Here is an 18382-nt window from a genome sequence, read left to right as displayed (position 1 = left end):
CTACGAAGCTCATGTGGGGCAGGGGAGGGCCTTACCTCACAAAGAATATTGTAGAGATGGGAGAGGGTTCCAAAAATGGCAACTGTGATGATCAACAGGATGGAGAGACTCTCCCATGAGGAACGTTTGCAGCGTTTGGGACTTTTTAGTTTAGAGAAAAGGCTAGTAAGCGGGGGCATGGTAGAAATTTGTCCAGTTATGTATGGCATGGGGTAAGTGGATAGAGAAAAGTGTTTCTCCCTCCTTCATAACTCTCCCCTTCTGTGGTTTCCAGTATTCAGAAGCATTATTGCTTCCAATTGTGGAGGAATAGAATAATAATAATAATAATAATAATAATAATAATAATAATAATAATAATAATTTATACCCTGCCCATCTGGCTGGTTTCCCCAGCCACTCTGGGTGGCTCTCAACAGAATATTAAAAACCCGATAAAAGATCACACATTAAAAACTTCCCTAAACAAGGCTGCCTTCAGATGTCTTTTAAAAGTCAGATACAGTGAACGCTCGGGTTGTGAACATGATCTGTGCAGGATGCACGTTTGCAACCCGCAGCGCCTGCAACCCGCAGTGGCGCGTCTGCGCATGTGCAAAGCGCAATTTAGTGCTTCTGCGCATGCGCGACCGCCGAAACCCGGAAGTAACCCGTTCCGCTACTTCCTGGTTTTGGCGGTCCGCAACCCGAAAAAACGCAACCTGAAGTGTCTGTAACCTGAGGTATGACTGTAGTTGTTTATTTCCTTGACATCAGATGGGAGGGCGTTCCACAGGGAGGGTGCCACTACCGAGAAGGCCCTCCGCCTGGAAGAGCATAGCCATCGTGTTTAGTAGCCATCAATAGCTTTCTGCTCCATGAACTTGTCTTTTAAAGCCATCTAAGTCAGTGGCTGTCACTTCCTCCTCTGGGAGAAAGTTCTATAGTTTAACTATGTGCTGTGCCAAGAAATACTCTTTTCAGTCTGGCCCATTCAGCTTCACTGGAGATCCATGAGTTCTGGCGTTAGGATAAAAGGGAGAATAGCTTTTTCCAAGTCACATCATCTACGCCCCGGATCATTTTATACATTTGCTCCATGTCACCTTTTCCTCCAAACTAGAAAATCCCAGATGCTGCCACATTTCACCATAGGGGAGAATAGCTTTTGGTAGAAGATGAATTGCAGCCCGACAGAAACAGCGCTGTATGTAGGTTGTGAATACAGAGCAGAGTGGGGGACGGGACGGGACAGGACCTTCTTCCATTCCCTTACCAGGTGGGAAGAGCTGTAGACTTTGAAAGGTGATGCAGACAGTTTGGTCAGAGGTCTGGGTAGGTGGACAGAATTATAGCCACGGCAACTTAATCACCTTCATGGCCAGCTGTGAGAGCTAGCGGCTGGGGATGTTTGTGTGCATGTCATCGGGTGACCAGGAGGAAGTGAAAAGGCAATTTCCATGAGGTTAAGTGTGCAAGGCCATGTGGCTTTGCTCAGGTGGTCTGGGCACAAGTGTGAGAACAAGCTGAAGGGTACAATAATAATGAATCTGTATAACCTCTTTCTCCTGTTCTCTTTGCCCCTGCACTACAGTGTGTCAGATCCTGCCCAAAGGCGTAGTTTCTGTCCTGGGCCCAGCCTCCAGTCCGGCCTCTGCTTCCATTGTTAGCCACATCTGCGGGGAGAAAGAGGTAATGGCAACTCCATCATCTTCATCACCTTCATGAGCCATAAAACAACCATGTAAGGTTGGTCACTATTATATTGCAGCTTCGGAGGCTGAAAGGCAGTGACTTACCTACAGCCGCCTAGTAAACTTATGTCCAAGAAATTTTCCTGGTCCACAGTTCAGCTACCAATCGCATATACTGTAATGACATTATTATTACTGTTAAAATCATTACCTGCCCTTCACCGACGGATCCCAAGGCAGGTTACAGCAAACGAATTAATTCAAATTAATTCAACCGTTCTGAATTAATGGTTGCCTAGGAAAGCCTGTTTAAAATTTTCGGAGCTGCTGGGGGTTCTTATTACAGACCCCATCCTTCTCTTCGTCTCTGTCCTAACTCCTACTTGAAGCTCCGGCTGCTTTTAAAATTTTTCTCAACCTCTTTCTGCAGTCGGTGACAGAAAGGGGAGGAAATCTGGTTCGGTAGCCCACCCAGTATATAATAGACTTCCCCAAAGGCTTTGATTGCTTTAAGCAGTCTATGGAACTGTAATTAATTTGCTGCATGTAACACTTGTCACAAGAGTTTTCTGTCCTGCAGAAGCTGATCTAAATGAGGACAGCCTCTGTGCTGACTTCTCAGCTGCAGAGGACGACATGGGGAGGCTTGTGTCAGCACTGTAAACAAACGCCTTCTTTCTCTGCCCTAGATCCCCCACGTGAAGGTGGGTCCTGAGGAGACCCCCAAGCTGCAGTACTTGCGCTTCGCCTCTGTCAGCCTCTACCCCAGCAATGAGGACGTCAGCCTGGCCGTATCCCGTATTCTCAAGTCCTTCAACTACCCCTCGGCTAGCCTCATCTGCGCCAAGGCTGAGTGTGAGAAATTGTGGCTGAGCTCTTTGGCGGGGAACGGAGAGGGCAAAGTGGGAGGGGCCAAATGCCGTGCTCGTGGGGGCGGGGCAAGCGGGTGGCCAATCAGATTTCACAGAGATGTGAGCCGTGGGGATGGAAGCGGTTTTCAAACGTCATACCTCTGGCTTTATTGGGGATCTTTTAAAAATTAAAATACGTTTTTAAATTAAAATACAGTGGTACCTCGGGTTACAAACTTAATTCGTTCCGGAGGTCCGTTCTTAACCTGAAACTGTTCTTAACCTGAGGTGCGCTTTTGCTAATGGGGCCTCCCGCTGCTGCCTTGCCACCGGTGCGTGATTTCCGTTCTCATCCTGGGGCAAAGGTACTACTTCCGGGTTAGCGAAGTTTGTAACCCGAAGTGTTTGTAACCCGAAGCATTTGTATCCCGAGGTACCACTGTACTTGTTTAGTGCCATGCCTAGTTTGGCCCCAGTGACTAGATGTGAAGAAAACGGAGCTCCTTCACTTCCTTCAAAGCTGAATGCTGGCAGACTTGGTCAGGGATCCCACTGCATAGTGTTGGCACCACCACAAAGAAGACCCTGCTTGGATTACCTGAAGCCCTAGCCTCCTTCGAAATTAGTATTCAAAGCAGGGCTTCCTCTACTACAGTTCTGGGCACAAGAATATATATATAAAAGCAGAGGTGTTCAAATGCTTTTATGTCCTGATCGGATGGTTCCCGGGCCAAGTCCTAAGCTCTGAAGCCAGGCGGGTTGGGCTGGGTTCTAGCTTGGGCGAAGTGTTGGCGCAACCCCTTGTTCCTTTCGCATCCACCAGGCCTGCTGCGATTGGAGGAGCTCGTGCGTCAGTTTCTCATCTCCAAGGAGACGCTGTCGATCCGGATGCTCGATGACACCAACGACCCGACGCCGCTGCTCAAGGAGATCCGGGACGACAAAATCTCCACCATCATCATCGACGCCAATGCTTCCATCTCTTATCTCATCCTCAAGAAGGTGAGGAGAGGGAGTGGCAGGCATGGGTTTTAGGGTGCCCTGCGAGAGGTCAACATTTGATGACCCTCCTCAACCCTCACGCTGCCTTGCCAGAGGTGGGTAAGGAGGCACCTGGAATAATAATAATAATAAATAATTTTATTATTTATACCCCACCCATTTGGCTGGGTTTCCCTAGGGTGCGAGGCACTGGCAGGGTCCTAGAGCCCTCCCACCTCCTTCCCAAAGCTGGGAAAGCGCTAACTAGGCTTTGGGAAGGAGGAAGGAAGATTCTAGGATCCTACCGGAGCCTCACGCCTCCTTCCCAAAGCCCAGAGCCTCATTTACAGGGCTTTGTTTTTGTTTAATAATATTTATTAAAGTTTTAAAGGTTACAGAAAGAAAAAGTAAAAAACACCATTTTAAACAAAAACAATACAACACATCACAATAAGGAAGAACCAAGAATGAGAAAAAGAAAGAAAAAACAGAAAAATAAAATCCATTAAAAAAAAACAAAAAAGAAAAAGAAAATACAGCGAATCTTCCCATAACTTATCTTTCATTAGCTTATTTCCTTGACCTCCTCACACCTCCCTTTTTTGTATTCTAGTTCGATTATCTGTTTCAGCAAATCCTTTCCATCTTTTCATGTTTTTGTCCTGTAATTTATCTTTATATAATGTAACTTTACTTCCTCCTTTCACCAATTAACAGTCAGTTTTTTCTTAATCCTTAATAACATTTCTGCTAAAGCCACATAACATCATTCCAACATCCTTCTAACATTCATTAATTTTACAATGTTTCTGTAAATAGTCTTTAAATTTCTTCCAATCTTCCTCCACCGACTCTTCTCCCTGGTCTCGGATTCTGCCAGTCATTTCCGCCAGTTCCATATAGTCCGTCACCTTCATCTGCCATTCTTCCCGGGTGGGTAAATCTTGTGTCTTCCAGTACTTTGCAATAAGTATTCTTGCTGCTGTTGTAGCATACATAAAGAAAGTTCTATCCTTCTTTGGCACCAATTGGCCGACCATGCCCAGGAGAAAGGCCTCTGGTTTCTTCAGAAAGGTATATTTAAATACCTTTTTCATTTCATTATAGATCATCTCCCAGAAAGTCTTAATCCTTGGGCATGTCCACCAAAGGTGAAAGAATGTACCTTCAGTCTCTTTACATTTCCAACATTTATTATCGGGCAAATGGTAGATTTTTGCAAGCTTGACTGGTGTCATGTACCACCTGTAGATCATTTTCATTATATTCTCTCTTAAGGCATTGCATGCCGTAAACTTCATACCGGTGGTCCATAACTGTTCCCAGTCAGCCATCATAATATTATGTCCAACATCTTGTGCCCATTTAATCATGGCAGATTTCACCGTTTCATCCTGAGTATTCCATTTCAACAGCAAGTTATACATTCTTGACAAGTTCTTAATTTTAGGATCTAGCAGTTCTGTTTCCAATTTTGATTTTTCCACCTGGAAGCCAATTTTTTTGTCCAAGTTATATGCCTCCATTATCTGGTAATAATGAAGCCAGTCTCGCACTCTATTTTTTAATTTTTCAAAACTCTGCAGTTTTAATCTGTCTCCCTCTTGTTCCAAAATTTCCCAATATTTCGGCCATTTGGCCTCCATATTGAGCTTTTTCTGAGCCTTCGCTTCCATTGGTGACAACCACCTCGTTTACAGGGCTTTGAGATGGCGCCCCCTCAACTCATCACCCACTGTGTGCGCCCTGCTTGCAGAGCCCTAAATCCACCCTTTGGGAATGGGTGGGGCTCTGCTGCAGGCAGAGGTGGCTGGTGCCCCCTAGGACTGGCAAGGCGGAAAGCGGGAGGGCCAGGAAAAGGTGGAGCCAAAGACAGTAGTTTTGTCTGACTCTCCGCCTCCTCCCTGTTGAGTTCTACAAGAGGCAAAACTGAGATGAAGGAGGAGGGATATGGCAGCCAGTGCCACCCCTTGGCAAGAAGGCAAGCAGGTGGGGGGGCTGGCTGAGGTCCATGGGGCAGCGCCCCAGCCTCCAGCGACTGTGGGGAAGCTCATGCCATTTTCAGTCCTAACTTGGTCACTGTGTGCAGAGCAGAGGCACCATGTTCCAGAAAGCACTGAGGGGGCCTGACATTATTCCACGCCCGGCCCCTGTTCGATCTCAACAATGGGGGGGGGGGCTGCCCCCCTAAAAATGATTGAGGGGGGCCCAAAGAACCTTGGTCCCCTGCCACAGAGAGACCTTTAACTGTGTCTGGCCGTTCTGTCTAGGGCTGCCGTTTCCCCGGGATTTCAAAGGTGGAATTGAAGTCTGGGGGGAATTTCTGAAGGGCGGTGCTTTGTCCTGGATCTTAGAGAAGTGAATCGGAAAATTGTGTTGTTTTGGCATTTTTGTAAAACAACAACAACAACAACAAAACACTCAACAACTTTGGGGTCTTCCTACAAAAACTTTTGGGGTGTCCTGGTTTTTACTATTTGAAATATGACAACCATAATTCTGTCATGGGGGCTGGAGGGGGGGGGCTCTTGGTCCTTGTGCTACCAGGCCTAGAAACTTGATTCTGTCCTGGGGAAGAAAGCGCCACGCTGATTGCAGTTAGCAGTGTGGGCTCTGGGGTTCGGGCGGCTGCCACAAAACCGGAAGGCGGCAGCAGGCCTCCACTCAGCATCCCACGGATCGCCTCAGCTTCTGTCGGGTTTTTGCAAGCGTTGCCTCCGAGTAGCTCGAGGGCTTTTGCAGATACTTGAAAAGAATCCTCGAAACGCCCCCGTCCCAATCAGCGCTCCCCCTTTCCCCGCCCCGCTTTGAAGAGCTGCTCGTGGGAAAACGGTTGCTGTGGGCAAAAAAAAAAAAAAAAGGAGACCCTTGAGGTAAAGAGAAGCCCCTGTGGCAGGGTGGCTTTTTGCCTCAAAGTGTGGACGGTGGCGGTGGAAACAATCAAGTTTTTAAAATATCCCTTTAAAGCGGTTTGCAAAAGCCCGTGAGGGTTTGTGAAAACGCTTGCAAAAAATAAAATAAAGGCCTGTAGTTTGTAAGGTGAACCGGGGGGTGGGGTGGCGGGATGTTCAGCCATCTTAGTTAGGATTTCAGCAACACCAGATTTTGAAATAAGAATGCAAGGCAGCCACAGCCAAATTAAAACGGCAGAAGTGGAAGCACAACTATTGCTGGGATCATATAAACTCCAGTTACATTGATAGGGAGTGGAGTGTTTAATGACAGGAAGGTTTAAACACAACAGAGCCCATTTCTTGCAGGGAAAAGATGCAGCACTGGTTAGAGCAAGCGCGGGGAATGTTTGGCTCTTCAGAGGTTTCTGGACTACAACTCCCACCATCCCCGGCCATCAGCCATGCTTGCTGGGGTTGATGGGAGTTGTAGTTCAGCATTGGAGAAAGGGGGTAGTTCTTTTAGTTGCAAGATAAAAGGAAGCGCTTCTTCTAACAGAGCGTAGTTAAACTACAGAATGTTCTCCCAGAGGAGTCAGGCATGTCCGCCCACTTGGGTGTCTTTAAAAGGGGGTTGAAACGAGATTTTGCTATAAACAAGATTTTGCTACAAAATGAGATTCCGCTATATAGCATGACGAAACGAGATTTCACTTACATAGCATGACAAATGTTTGTGATTTTATTAGGACCCATAACAACTGCTTAGAGGTTTTGACCAAAAAAGAAGCAGCAGTATACACATTTTTAAAAAAAAACAAACATATTTTTAAAAATAAGATGCACATGCATTTTAAGAGGCAATTTTCCTTTTAAAAACAAATGTATATTTTGAACTGATTTTATGTATACTTGAGTTGTTGTTTTTTTAGGGCAACTTGTTTTTGACTCCTATTGAAAAATCTCTGTGTCTTTTTTTATGGTTTGTGTAAACTGGTTTGCATTTTCTAATAATTGCATTAATTAAAAAAAAGGGGGTTAGAAAAATTCATGGGGGATAAGGCTCTGAGAAGCTACTAGCCATGATGGCTGAGATCTGCCTCCACGGTCAGAGGCAGCAATGCTTCTGAATACCAGTTGCTGGAAACAACAGGAGGGGCCTCATCCAGCGCTGCAGCGAAACCAGAGCTGGTGAATATTGAGGGTCCGTCGTTGGTGGGGGAGCTCAGAGACCTGAGTTCCTGGAAACTGATTCTCCTCCTTCTCCTTTTCTAGGCTTCAGAGCTTGGGATGACGACCGCGTTCTACAAGTACATCCTGACTACTATGGTTAGTACTGAGACCATGCTATGCAGGCAAAGGAGTCCCTTGTGTGTCTGTGTGTGATTGCGCATGTTCAAATCCCACCCTGGTTTGTGCACTGGAAAGGAGCCGTAGCTCGACAGCAGTTAAACATGTGTTGTGACGCAGATCTCTCACCCTGGAAGAGCTCCTTGCTGCTAGTTTAGAAAACGCAGAGCTGGACAGGACAGTGGAATGATAGCATAAACCAGTGTCACATCAGCTGAGATTCCTGCATTGTGTTGGGTTGGGCTAGATGAACCTTGGGGGTCTCCCTTCCAACTCTAGAATTCTACAATTCTGTATTTTCAGCCTGGGTGGTTTGTAGGGATGTCAGAGAGTTCTGCTGAAAACGATAATGGGGTGGAAATTGCCAATATTCTCTCACCCATTATTCCATGTCTGGAACAGAAATCAGTCCAACGAATACGGTAGAACTGTGCTTCCAATACCCATTCCACATATAGCTCATTCAGACCTCTGCTTGTCTTGCCTGTTCTCTCCCCCCAACCCCTGTTTTTTACCACTGAATTGGAGCAACTGTGAATCAGGTTTTGTGCAGATGGACATTTGCTCGCGTTCAGTGCTAGAGAGCAGGTTTTCCGGGGCAAACTGCAAACCGCTCGGACCCGTGCTTTCTAACTGGCCAATGGGATCAAAAGCCATTGAGAGATCAAATAAAAACAATAGGTTCACATTTTCCCCTGTGTCCTTCTCCCAATAAAAGTCGTCATCCGTCAGGGAGACCAAAGCTGGTTCATTCCTATAAACAGGTCTAAACCCAGATCGAAATGGGTTAAGATCATTTGTTTCATCCAAGAGTGCTTGCGATCGTCGTGCCCCAACCCTCTCGGCCACCTTTCCTGTTTCACCTCTGCACATGCTTGCAGAGTCAGTACTTGTCCGGTCAGTACTTGCAGAGAGCCCCTCTCTCCTCCCCGTAAAACCCAGACCTGTCTGATATAATATACAGGAGAGCAGGGGCAAAGCTATAGATGTGATGCTGCCAAAAACGTTATGTCGTGTTTTATTTTAATTATCGCTTTTTGGCTCAAAGGCTCCCCAAGTAGCAACTATAAAATACAATGCAAAGTAAATATACAATCACAGTGCAATGAATCAATCAAAACAAGATAAAACAGCGAAATTACAACGTACCTATAAATCACGCTAGCTATGCATTAGGAACGCACCAATTAACCCTCCTGGGGGGGGGAGATCTATCAAGTTACCTCTATCTCCCACCTAGAGTGTGCACATCTTCCTGTGCCCAGTTTCCTCTTTTCATTTCAGAAATTGAACATTTTTTGTGGGGTTTGAGGAAAAGAAGGGGGTAATTGGATCTGAGGGCAGCTTTTTTCCAGCTGCAAATCTGTATTGGGGCTGCAGCTTGCATCTCCTTCCTCCCTCAACTGACCCCTGCTTCAGAAAAGGGAGTCCTTGTCCCCTTCTTTAGCGAAACATTGGATCTGGTTCAGCAATTGTTTTAGCAGTGACGAAGGGTGACCCTGCCACAGAAATTCAGCTGGAGGGTATGTTGGTGTTTTTTTATATATATGCTTCTTCTCACTGTGAAGGGATGCTCAGTCTCAGTTTTTTGGGTTTTTGTCCCCGTTTTGTTGGAAGGTGAAAACACTGGAGATTTAGAGCAGGGCAGTACAATGATCCAGACAGAATCATTTTCCAAGCCAGCTTCTGTCAACCCCTTTGCCAAATGTAAATTTGGGGCTGGGTATGCACCACATAGGGACGCAGGTAGCGCTGTGGGTTAAACCACAGAGCCTAGGACTTGCCGATCAGAAGGTCGGTGGTTCGAATCCCTGCGACGGGGTGAGCTCCTGTTGCTCGGTCCCTGCTCCTGCCAACCTAGCAGTTCAAAAGGACGAAGTGCAAGTAGATAAATAGGTACCACTCTGGCGGGAAGGTAAGCGGCGTTTCTGTGCGCTGCTGCTCTGGTTCGCCAGAAGCGGCTTAGTCATGCTGGCCATATGACCCGGAAGCTGTACGCCGGCTCCATCGGCCAATAAAGCGAGATGAGCACCGCAACCCCAGAGTCGGCCACGACTGGACCTAATGGTCAGGGGCCCCTTTACCTTTACCTTTATGCACCACATACTTAAACCATAGGACTTCACCTCCTAAAGAATCTTGGGAAATGTTGTTCATTAAGGGTACTGGAAGTGGTAGTTCTGTAGGGGAGGAACTGCAGTTCCCAAGATTCTTTGCAGGGAGTCCTGCGCTCTCAACGAGTCAAGCTCTGTTACCCCTCTTGTGTTGTAATGTACCGTAGATTCTGGCGTATTAGGCGACAGGGCGTATAAGACGACCCCCAACTTTTGCTGTTCAGTTTTAGAGTTATAGAGTTTGAGCGCCGCCAGGGGCAGAGCGCGCACCCCTCCGCTGCCTCTGCTGTCGCAGAGGTGAGGTGTTTGGCAGGCAGGCAGGTGAGCGCCACGCTCAGAAGGACTTTCCGTGTCCCCTTCTGTGGGGAGGGAGGAGCAGCGACGGCAGAAGGGGTGCCTCTGCTCACCGTCTCCCCCTCTTCCTTCCCAATGCGTATACCCGGCGTATAAGACGACCCCCGACTTTTGCGGTGATTTTCCAGGGATAAAAAGTCATCTTGTACTCCGGAACATACGGTAGGCTTCAAGCTCATCAGGACAAGAACCTACCCCTTCGTGCTTTGTAGAGATCCAGCCACGCTGCTGAGTTAAATGCTCAATGACAATAAGAATCAGCACGAAACATAAAGTGCCAATTAACCTGAAAACAACAGAAATGAAACAGCTACAGCCAGAAGCAGTAAAAAAAATGACAATCAATCCTGCCATCTCTTGGGAAAGTCTCAGGAAAACAAAACCACGTGGCATGTTCGAAAGCAGGAGTCGCCCCTTCATTTCTGAGAGGTGGGTGGAGCCTTGTCCCCTCCTGCCATCCACCTGACCTTCAAAGATGGGGGCACAGGTGTGCTTAGGGCTGCTTATACTGCAAGAAGAAAGAGGAGGGAAAGGTCAAGATTTTTCACCGAGGTAATGCCAATTATCTGCCTAACCCACTTCTTCATCATCATCGACTTTTATTGCGCTAGCCATAGGCCATCGCATCGTTCAGAAAAATAACAAAAGGAAAAACAACAATAACCATAAAAATCATCAGGCACCACACATACAATATGAACCACGGTCACAACTGCTAAGATTGTTTGTTGCATAAAATAGAATAGCAGAAGATTCTTTAGTAAAATGGTGACAAATTAAATATCCGAATTCCCTTTGCAGTTGACCGCTATTTTATCTACTGTAGTTCTTTCCTCCTGATCTTCTTAGCTGCCAACGCATAGAGTGCTACTTTATAAGTTACAAAGTCATCGGTATCGCTCAGCAGCCATTTCACCCTTTCCACACTATTCCATTCGGAAAGAGGGGTTTTATGAATTGGTCTCTTGGGTCTATATATAACGGGCACTGCAATAAATAGCGGCACTGGTCCTCCACACAGGGTTGCCCACACAGCCAAAGTCTCTCTTCATAATGTACTTTGCCGTGGCGTCCGACCTAACCCACTTGAATTTTGCAAAATGCACAACTTCTGCAAAAGTGCACCTCTTTGCTTAGATGCCATTCATTCTGCTCTTAAAGGAGATGCAAACAGGTGTGTAGAGCACTGAGCCCCTCACTCCATGACTGCTTAAAATCCTAGCCCAGTGGCTCTCTTCTTCTCAGCTCCTGAGATTTTGGTAGTGATCGCCCTCATTCTTTCAAACCTATCTTTACAGCGTTGAGGACCAGAAACCTGCTTTTTTAAAACAAACAAACAGAAAATGAAAGCTGAGCTACTCAGGGCACACAATTCTGATCCTGAACCTGGAAGGTCTAGACTTGGGCTACATGCAACCATGGCTACATTTTATGAAATAAATAAAAGCTTAATAAAATAAATTGCCTTGTGTAGGGCCAACCCATAGGACCTGATCAGGAATATGGAACAGAAATCTAGCCCTCCTATGGGTTGGATAAACCACCTACCTTTGCAGAGCAGGAAAGCATGGAATTGCAAGTTAAGAGCTGGGATGTTCTCCTACTTTGGGGCAAACCATAGAAATGCAATACCGTTCTTCGTATTGCTTTCCCATTGCTTTCTCCTAACTTATGGGGAACTGAACCCAGCTCATTTTAGGCTGTGCCTACTTCTCCCTACCTGCCCATAATATGACGGACAGCTGTCCTTTTGCCAGCTGTGGTGGTGTTTGTGATGGTGGTTTAGCTGGAATCGCCCCACCTGGTGGTGGCTCAGAGCCGCTGCTGGGAAGAATGCTGATTAACTTGTTCACCCATTCTGGGCCTGACCGGGGCTGACCCTGCTTTTGCTGTATCAGACTTGACGGGATCCCAGCCGGAGGCATACGGCTCGCCAGATGTTCCCAACGTAACTCAGCCGTGCTCGGTGTGAGCAACTGGCTGAGTCTGCTGCTCCCCTGCAGACACCGCTGCCATTACGGATCTTGGCTGTGATGAGCTCTGCTGAAGGAGCATCGCTGGAACGTTTGCTGAGAAACCAAGCGGTGGACCTTCACCAGCTCCCCTTGCCCTGAATCGACAGCAATCTGCCAGCAGATTTTAGGAAATGAGCAATTCTGCCCAAGCATTAATGGCCCAAAAGTCAGATCCCTCTCTCCCTGTACAGTAACTCCACCAATTTTTTAATTCAAAAAGGTGTATTCCAATTTCTCTCGAAGGGAAGGGGGAAATTGTAAGCAGTAGAGGCAGTCTGCACACTTTCCCCTCTTCTGCACTGAATATTCAGCTGTGAATTTGTGTGTGTGTGTGTAAAAGGATTTTTTCGAGGAACTTGATAGTGTATGTACTCTCCTCAAAATTCCACTGTACCTTATTTTTGCAGGCTTATTATCACATTTGCAAACAGTGCAGGGCATGGGAGAAAAATATACATAGATGTTTCATCTACCGATCCCAGAATTTCTTAAACAATGAATTTCTACGAAGGTTCTCAGCAAGACATGTTTTTAGGTCATGCTGACGGCCTTAAGTGCTGAAGTTCCAAAACTATTTTCATTCTGTGTTTGTCTTGTCACGCTAGCAAGAAATATTAGCAGTGTGTACTTATAACCAAATGGCTTCCTCTTAAAAATCTTCCTTTGCACTTCTGGAAATAGGAACAAAGCAGATGAAATATCTGATCTTGTTGGCAAAAACTTGTTAGAAAACACAGAGCTAAGAGGTGAAGCTAGGTGAAGAACACAGGGTGAAAAGGGCAAGCTGAGAGGTTAGCTATATCTAGCTAAACAGGAGAGTGAATATGTCATGTTTCTTTCTTTTTTTCAATATTTCTATGAGATCATAGGCAACATTATCCAACATTACTGGGCAACAAGAATTTGCAAAGTTAATTTTAAACTAAGTGCAATGATGCATTAAGCTGAGCAGACACTCCTGGGATAACTATCAATCTCTTTCCCTCTTAATAGTCATTAAACTGATTCATTAAAAAACATCCGTAGCATTAGTAATATTTATATCAGAACATTAAAATATCCCCGGCGTATTTATCCATAGTCGTAGACACACACTAGCGGGTAACAAGCCTAACCGACAGCTCACAAACACAAGAACAGTGACAGAAGAAAAAGAAAACCAGAATTATTTTAACATATAGCTGCATAACTCTGTCTCAGAAGTAAGTCCCATTGAATTATGTGGTGCTTCCTCCCAGCAGAGTGGATATAGGGTTGTAATTGAAGATCAAGTTAGTGTTATTTCAACGAACAGCAGCATTCCAAAGGAAATAAAAGGAGAGGGGAAAATGCCTCCATACAAATTAATCTTTCGAGCAAAGCAAACAACAAATGTGGTTGCACAAAAATCAGGAAGCGTAGCGTTCCAGAACATTGTGAATACCATCCATTGTCTTTACAAAGTTGTTAGTGTTATACATCTATGTGATAAGCACGTTTCACTGCTATGGCTGCATCCCAAATTCGAAAAGTAAATAAATAAATAAAACCAGAAAAGGAGAAAGAGAGAGAGAGAGAGAGACTCTCCCCACCCTATAAATGTATTTTAGCAGCTGTGAGCAGATTAATGACCATTTCTACCTCATTATCTACACATCAAGATCATTCCGAATCTTTAACGGAATCCTCAAAGCGCCATCTGTGAATTCATACCCCGTGGCTTGTTCAAACTACAATAACATGGAGAGCATCAATAGATTTTAATTTTCTCACACATTCCCAAAACATATGCAAATAGACACCGTGCAGTTTTGCCTGCACTGGTAACTTTGATTAGTGATCGACGGTAAAACAATTGAATTTTATTGGGTGTGTGTGTGTGAAGTAACATGGGTGTATTTTTGTTTGTTTCAAAGTGTTTCATTGAGTCATAGAACCGTAGAGTTCAAAGCGACCCCCAAGAGTCATCTAGTCCAACCCCCTTGATTGCAAGAATCTCAACTAGATCATATTTTCATTGCAACCGTGTTCCACACAACCCCACTGATGGAGGAAGGGGGGTGCAGTGGGTGCGGTCCGCCCCAGGTGTCATCCCTGGGGGGGTGACATTGTCGTGGGCTGCCCCCCCAGGAGGCTTGCCACGGGTGGTGCCCCCCTGGGACGCTCACAACGCCCCTGTGGGCAGCTAGCCCCTCCCCTGGGTGCACAGCATGTTCGCCGCTCCGGGTGCCAGAGCAGCTAGCTCCACTCTGCACATCCCTGAGCACTCTTGATGAAGGACAGTGGCTCTGAGTACATGCTTCTTGTGCAGAAGGTCCCAGGTTAAATCCTGGTGTCACTGGGTGGGGGTAGGAGAGAGACCCCCACCTGCAATTCGAGAGTCACTGCCAGTGACTGTAATAATAATGTTGTTGTTGTTGTTTAGTCGTTTAGTCATGTCCAACTCTTCGTGACCCCCTGGATCAGAGCACGCCAGGCACTCCTGCCATCCACTGCCTCCCGCAGTTTGGTCAAACTCATGCTGGTAGCTTCGAGAACACTGTCCAACCATCTCGTCCTCTGTCGTCCCCTTCTCCTTGTGCCCTCCATCTTTCCCAACATCAGGGTCTTTTCCAGGGAGTCTTCTCTTCTCATGAGGTGGCCAAAGTCTTGGAGCCTCAGCTTCAGGATCTGTCCTTCCAGTGAGCACTCAGGGCTGATTTCCTTCAGAATGGAGAGGTTTGATCTTCTTGCAGTCCATGGGACTCTCAAGAGTCTCCTCCAGCACCATAATTCAAAAGCATCAATTCTTCGGCGATCAGCCTTCTTTATGGTCCAGCTCTCACTTCATACATCACTACTGGGAAAACCATAGCTTGAACTATACGGACCTTTGTCGGCAAAGTGATGTCTCTGCTTTTTAAGACACTGTCTAGGTTTGTCATAATTTTCTCCCAAAGTAGTGTGACTTGGTGTTGGGCAAATACTCTGGTTCTCCTTTCCATTGCCAAATCAGCTCAGATAAGGTGAATGTTTTCTTTTAGCCATTGTCTTAACTCCAAGGCTCTGGAGTCAGAGGCTGCAAGAGAATGCCCACTTTGTATGCATAAGAAGACTTGGGTATCTAGGGAGCTTAATGGATAGTGCATTTGAACCAGTAAGACCTTGGTTCAGTCCTTTCTCTGCGTTGGGGCTCACTGGGTATTACCCTTGGCTAACCGCCTCTTTCTCAGCTTATCCTACCTCACAGGGTGGCTGTGAAGCCAAAATGACAAAAACCCATTTATAGTGATGTGAGCTTCTTTAAGGATGGAATATGAATGGGTTGGAAATATAAAGAAGTATGATGGGGATATACAGAAATAAACTCTCAGGTTGAAGAATTAGACCTAGCTGAACTGGCATGAGGAACAGATGGAAGAATTTGGGGGAGACACAAACACACACGCAAGCTAATGTAATGCATAAACTGCAAAGCAGTGTTTTCATGAAATATAGCACCAATTAAAATGAACAATGTGAATTTCTGTTTGTATCCAGAGCAAAATGATATTAATAATAATAATAATTTCCAAACAGGAATAGTATAAATAAACCTGATGTTTAAAAACCGAATGCATATGGCTCATAAAGTATCACAGAGCACACACAAAAAATCAGTAAAACCGAGCCGTTAAAATAACAAGCTGCAACCAAACCCAAATGCGTTTCAGCTCTTGATTTCCCTCGGTGGTCTCATTAAAGCTACTTGGCAGCAATAATAATAATAATAATAATAATAATAATAATAATAATAATAATTGTAACTCAATAGATTATAAACTAGAGGTTAGATGAGCAAATCACAAAAGAGCATCGTCTGCAAATATAGTAATTCAGAATATTATAACCTGATTAAAGTAATTTTAAAATCCAATAAAAATGGTGTGAGGAAGACCATTGTTGCTTTTCCTGTCTCTTGATCAGGAAGAAGGTTTCTCCAATGTGAGGTTAGTCCATTGCATTCCAGGTGTGCTGAAACCCCGCCCCCTGCAATTTCCTTAAACACAGGACACTTGACTGCATGCTGTACTTTCCTGTGCATAAGACCAGGTGTTTTTTTTTTGTTTTTTTAAAAATGTTAGAAATTGGGGGTCATCTTACATAGGGGAGACGTGGGATTGGTTGCTGCCATGACCTGGAGATTGTCAGCGGCTATTTGGCGTGTTATTGGTGGCTGTGGCAATGGCTGGTGTTGATTTGCTGTCGCTGTGGCAATTGGGTGGGCGATTGGTGGCTTCTGCCGGCGAGGGGACAGACGAGAGAGAGCCAGTGTGGTGTAGTGGTTAAGAGCGGTGGACTCGTAATCTAGTGAACCGGGTATGATTCCCTGCTCCTCCACATGCAGCTGCTGGGTGACCTTGGGCTAGTCACACTTCTCTGAAGTCTCTCAGCCCCACTCACCTCACAGAGTGTTTGTTGTGGGGGAGGAAGGGAAAGGAGAATGTTAGCCACTTTGAGACTCCTTTGGGTAGTTATAAAGTGGGATATCAAATCCAAACTCTTCTTCTTTTGGGACGTGTGTGAGTGGCAGCGTAGGTCAGGCGGGTGAGCGATTTCTGGCAGTCCCCCCTAAAAAACGCTGAACAAGTGTAGGCCACCCCAAAAAGCTCAACAACTCTGGGCAATCTCCCCCCACTTTTCTAATTTGGTAAAGGTAAAGGTAAAGGGAACCCTGACCATTAGGTCCAGTCGTGGCTGACTCTGGGGTTGCGGCGCTCATCTCGCTTTATTGGCCGAGGGAGCCGGCGTACAGCTTCCGGGTCATGTGGCCAGCATGACTGAGCCGCTTCTGGCGAACCAGAGCAGCGCACGGAAACGCCGGTTACCTTCCCACCGGAGCGGTACCTATTTATCTACTTGCACTTTGACGTGCTTTCGAACTGCTAGGTTGGCAGGAGCAGGGACCAAGCAACGGGAGCTCACCCCATCGTGGGGATTCGAACTGCCGACCTTCTGATCGGCAAGTCCTAGGCTCTGTGGTTTAACCCACAGCGCCAATTTGGAGTCCCCCAAAATAGGGAGTGTCTTATACATGGAACGCGGGTGGCGCTGAGGGTAAAAGCCTCAGCGCCTAGGACTTGCCGATCGAAAGGTCGGTGGTTTGAATCCCCGCGGCGGGGTGCGCTCCCGTCGCTCGGTCCCAGCGCCTGCCAACCTAGCAGTTCGAAAGCACCCCCGGATGCAAGTAGATAAATAGGGACCGCTTAATAGCGGGAAGGTAAACAGCGTTCCGTGTGCTGCGCTGGCTCGCCAGATGCAGCTTGTCACGCTGGCCACGTGACCCGGAAGTGTCTGTGGACAGCGCTGGCTCCCGGCCTATAGAGTGAGATGAGCGCACAACCCTAGAGTCTGGCAAGACTGGCCCGTACGGGCAGGGGTACCTTTACCTTTATACATGGAAAAATATGGTAATTTGTGAAACTGCTGCTCACCAACTCCCCTCCTTCTGCTTCTCTTTGCCTCCTGACTTGTTCCTTACAGGATTTCCCAATCTTGCACTTGGATGAGATTGTGGATGAGCACTCCAACATCCTGGGCTTCTCCATGTTTAACACCAGCCATCCTTTCTACATGGAGTTTGTTCGCAGCCTCAACATGTCGTGGCGGGAGAACTGTGAGCTCAGCCCTTACCCGGGGCCTGCGGTAAGTCTGGCAACTCAGAGTACAAGGGTAATGCTGTGCATAGGAGAAATCCTACCGAATTCTGTGAAGTGACTCTACTAGAATGACCGGCCACTAGGGCTGGAAGAACATGTCAATTTCATTTCTTCTGGTTTCTCGTTTTCCCAATCTTAAATTGGGTTCTCCACGTTTCTGCAGCTAATTTGTGACACATTTATTTATTTAGATCCTCACGAAATTTATTCAGAACATTGGTGCAAATTTCTCCTACCACAATACACATTTGTGTATGCTGTTTTGACTCCTGTACACATTTTTTTGCAAGCAACTTCTCCTGATATAATGCATTTCTGTATGTTATTTTCATGGATATGATCATTTTTTTTAATGCTCACTTTTACCTAACCTATGCATTTTTAAAAACAATTGTCTGTCTGTTGGAAGACTCGATCACAAAATTCAAATCAGTGCTAATTTCAAAGGATGGCTGTGTTTCGGTTCTTCTGTTGTTTCAGATTTGATAGATTCAGC

General features: G+C 46.1%; 1 protein-coding gene across 2 annotated transcripts in view; it reads left to right on the top strand.

Moving 5' to 3' along the window:
• Positions 1-18382, top strand: part of GRIK5 (glutamate ionotropic receptor kainate type subunit 5) — a 102957-nt gene that overhangs the window by 54202 nt on the left and 30373 nt on the right. For both annotated transcript variants that reach the window (XM_053397889.1, XM_053397888.1), the window contains exons 4-8: positions 1574-1671; positions 2363-2528; positions 3348-3526; positions 7672-7725; positions 17711-17872. In XM_053397889.1, coding sequence (XP_053253864.1) covers positions 1574-1671; positions 2363-2528; positions 3348-3526; positions 7672-7725; positions 17711-17872 — 659 coding nt within the window. The remainder of the gene's footprint in view (positions 1-1573; positions 1672-2362; positions 2529-3347; positions 3527-7671; positions 7726-17710; positions 17873-18382) is intronic.

Source organism: Podarcis raffonei, chromosome 8 (assembly GCF_027172205.1).
Source record: "Podarcis raffonei isolate rPodRaf1 chromosome 8, rPodRaf1.pri, whole genome shotgun sequence".
Lineage (NCBI taxonomy): Eukaryota > Metazoa > Chordata > Lepidosauria > Squamata > Lacertidae > Podarcis > Podarcis raffonei.
Note: the sequence above shows the minus strand (reverse complement) of the source record. Positions and strands in the feature narration are given on the sequence as shown.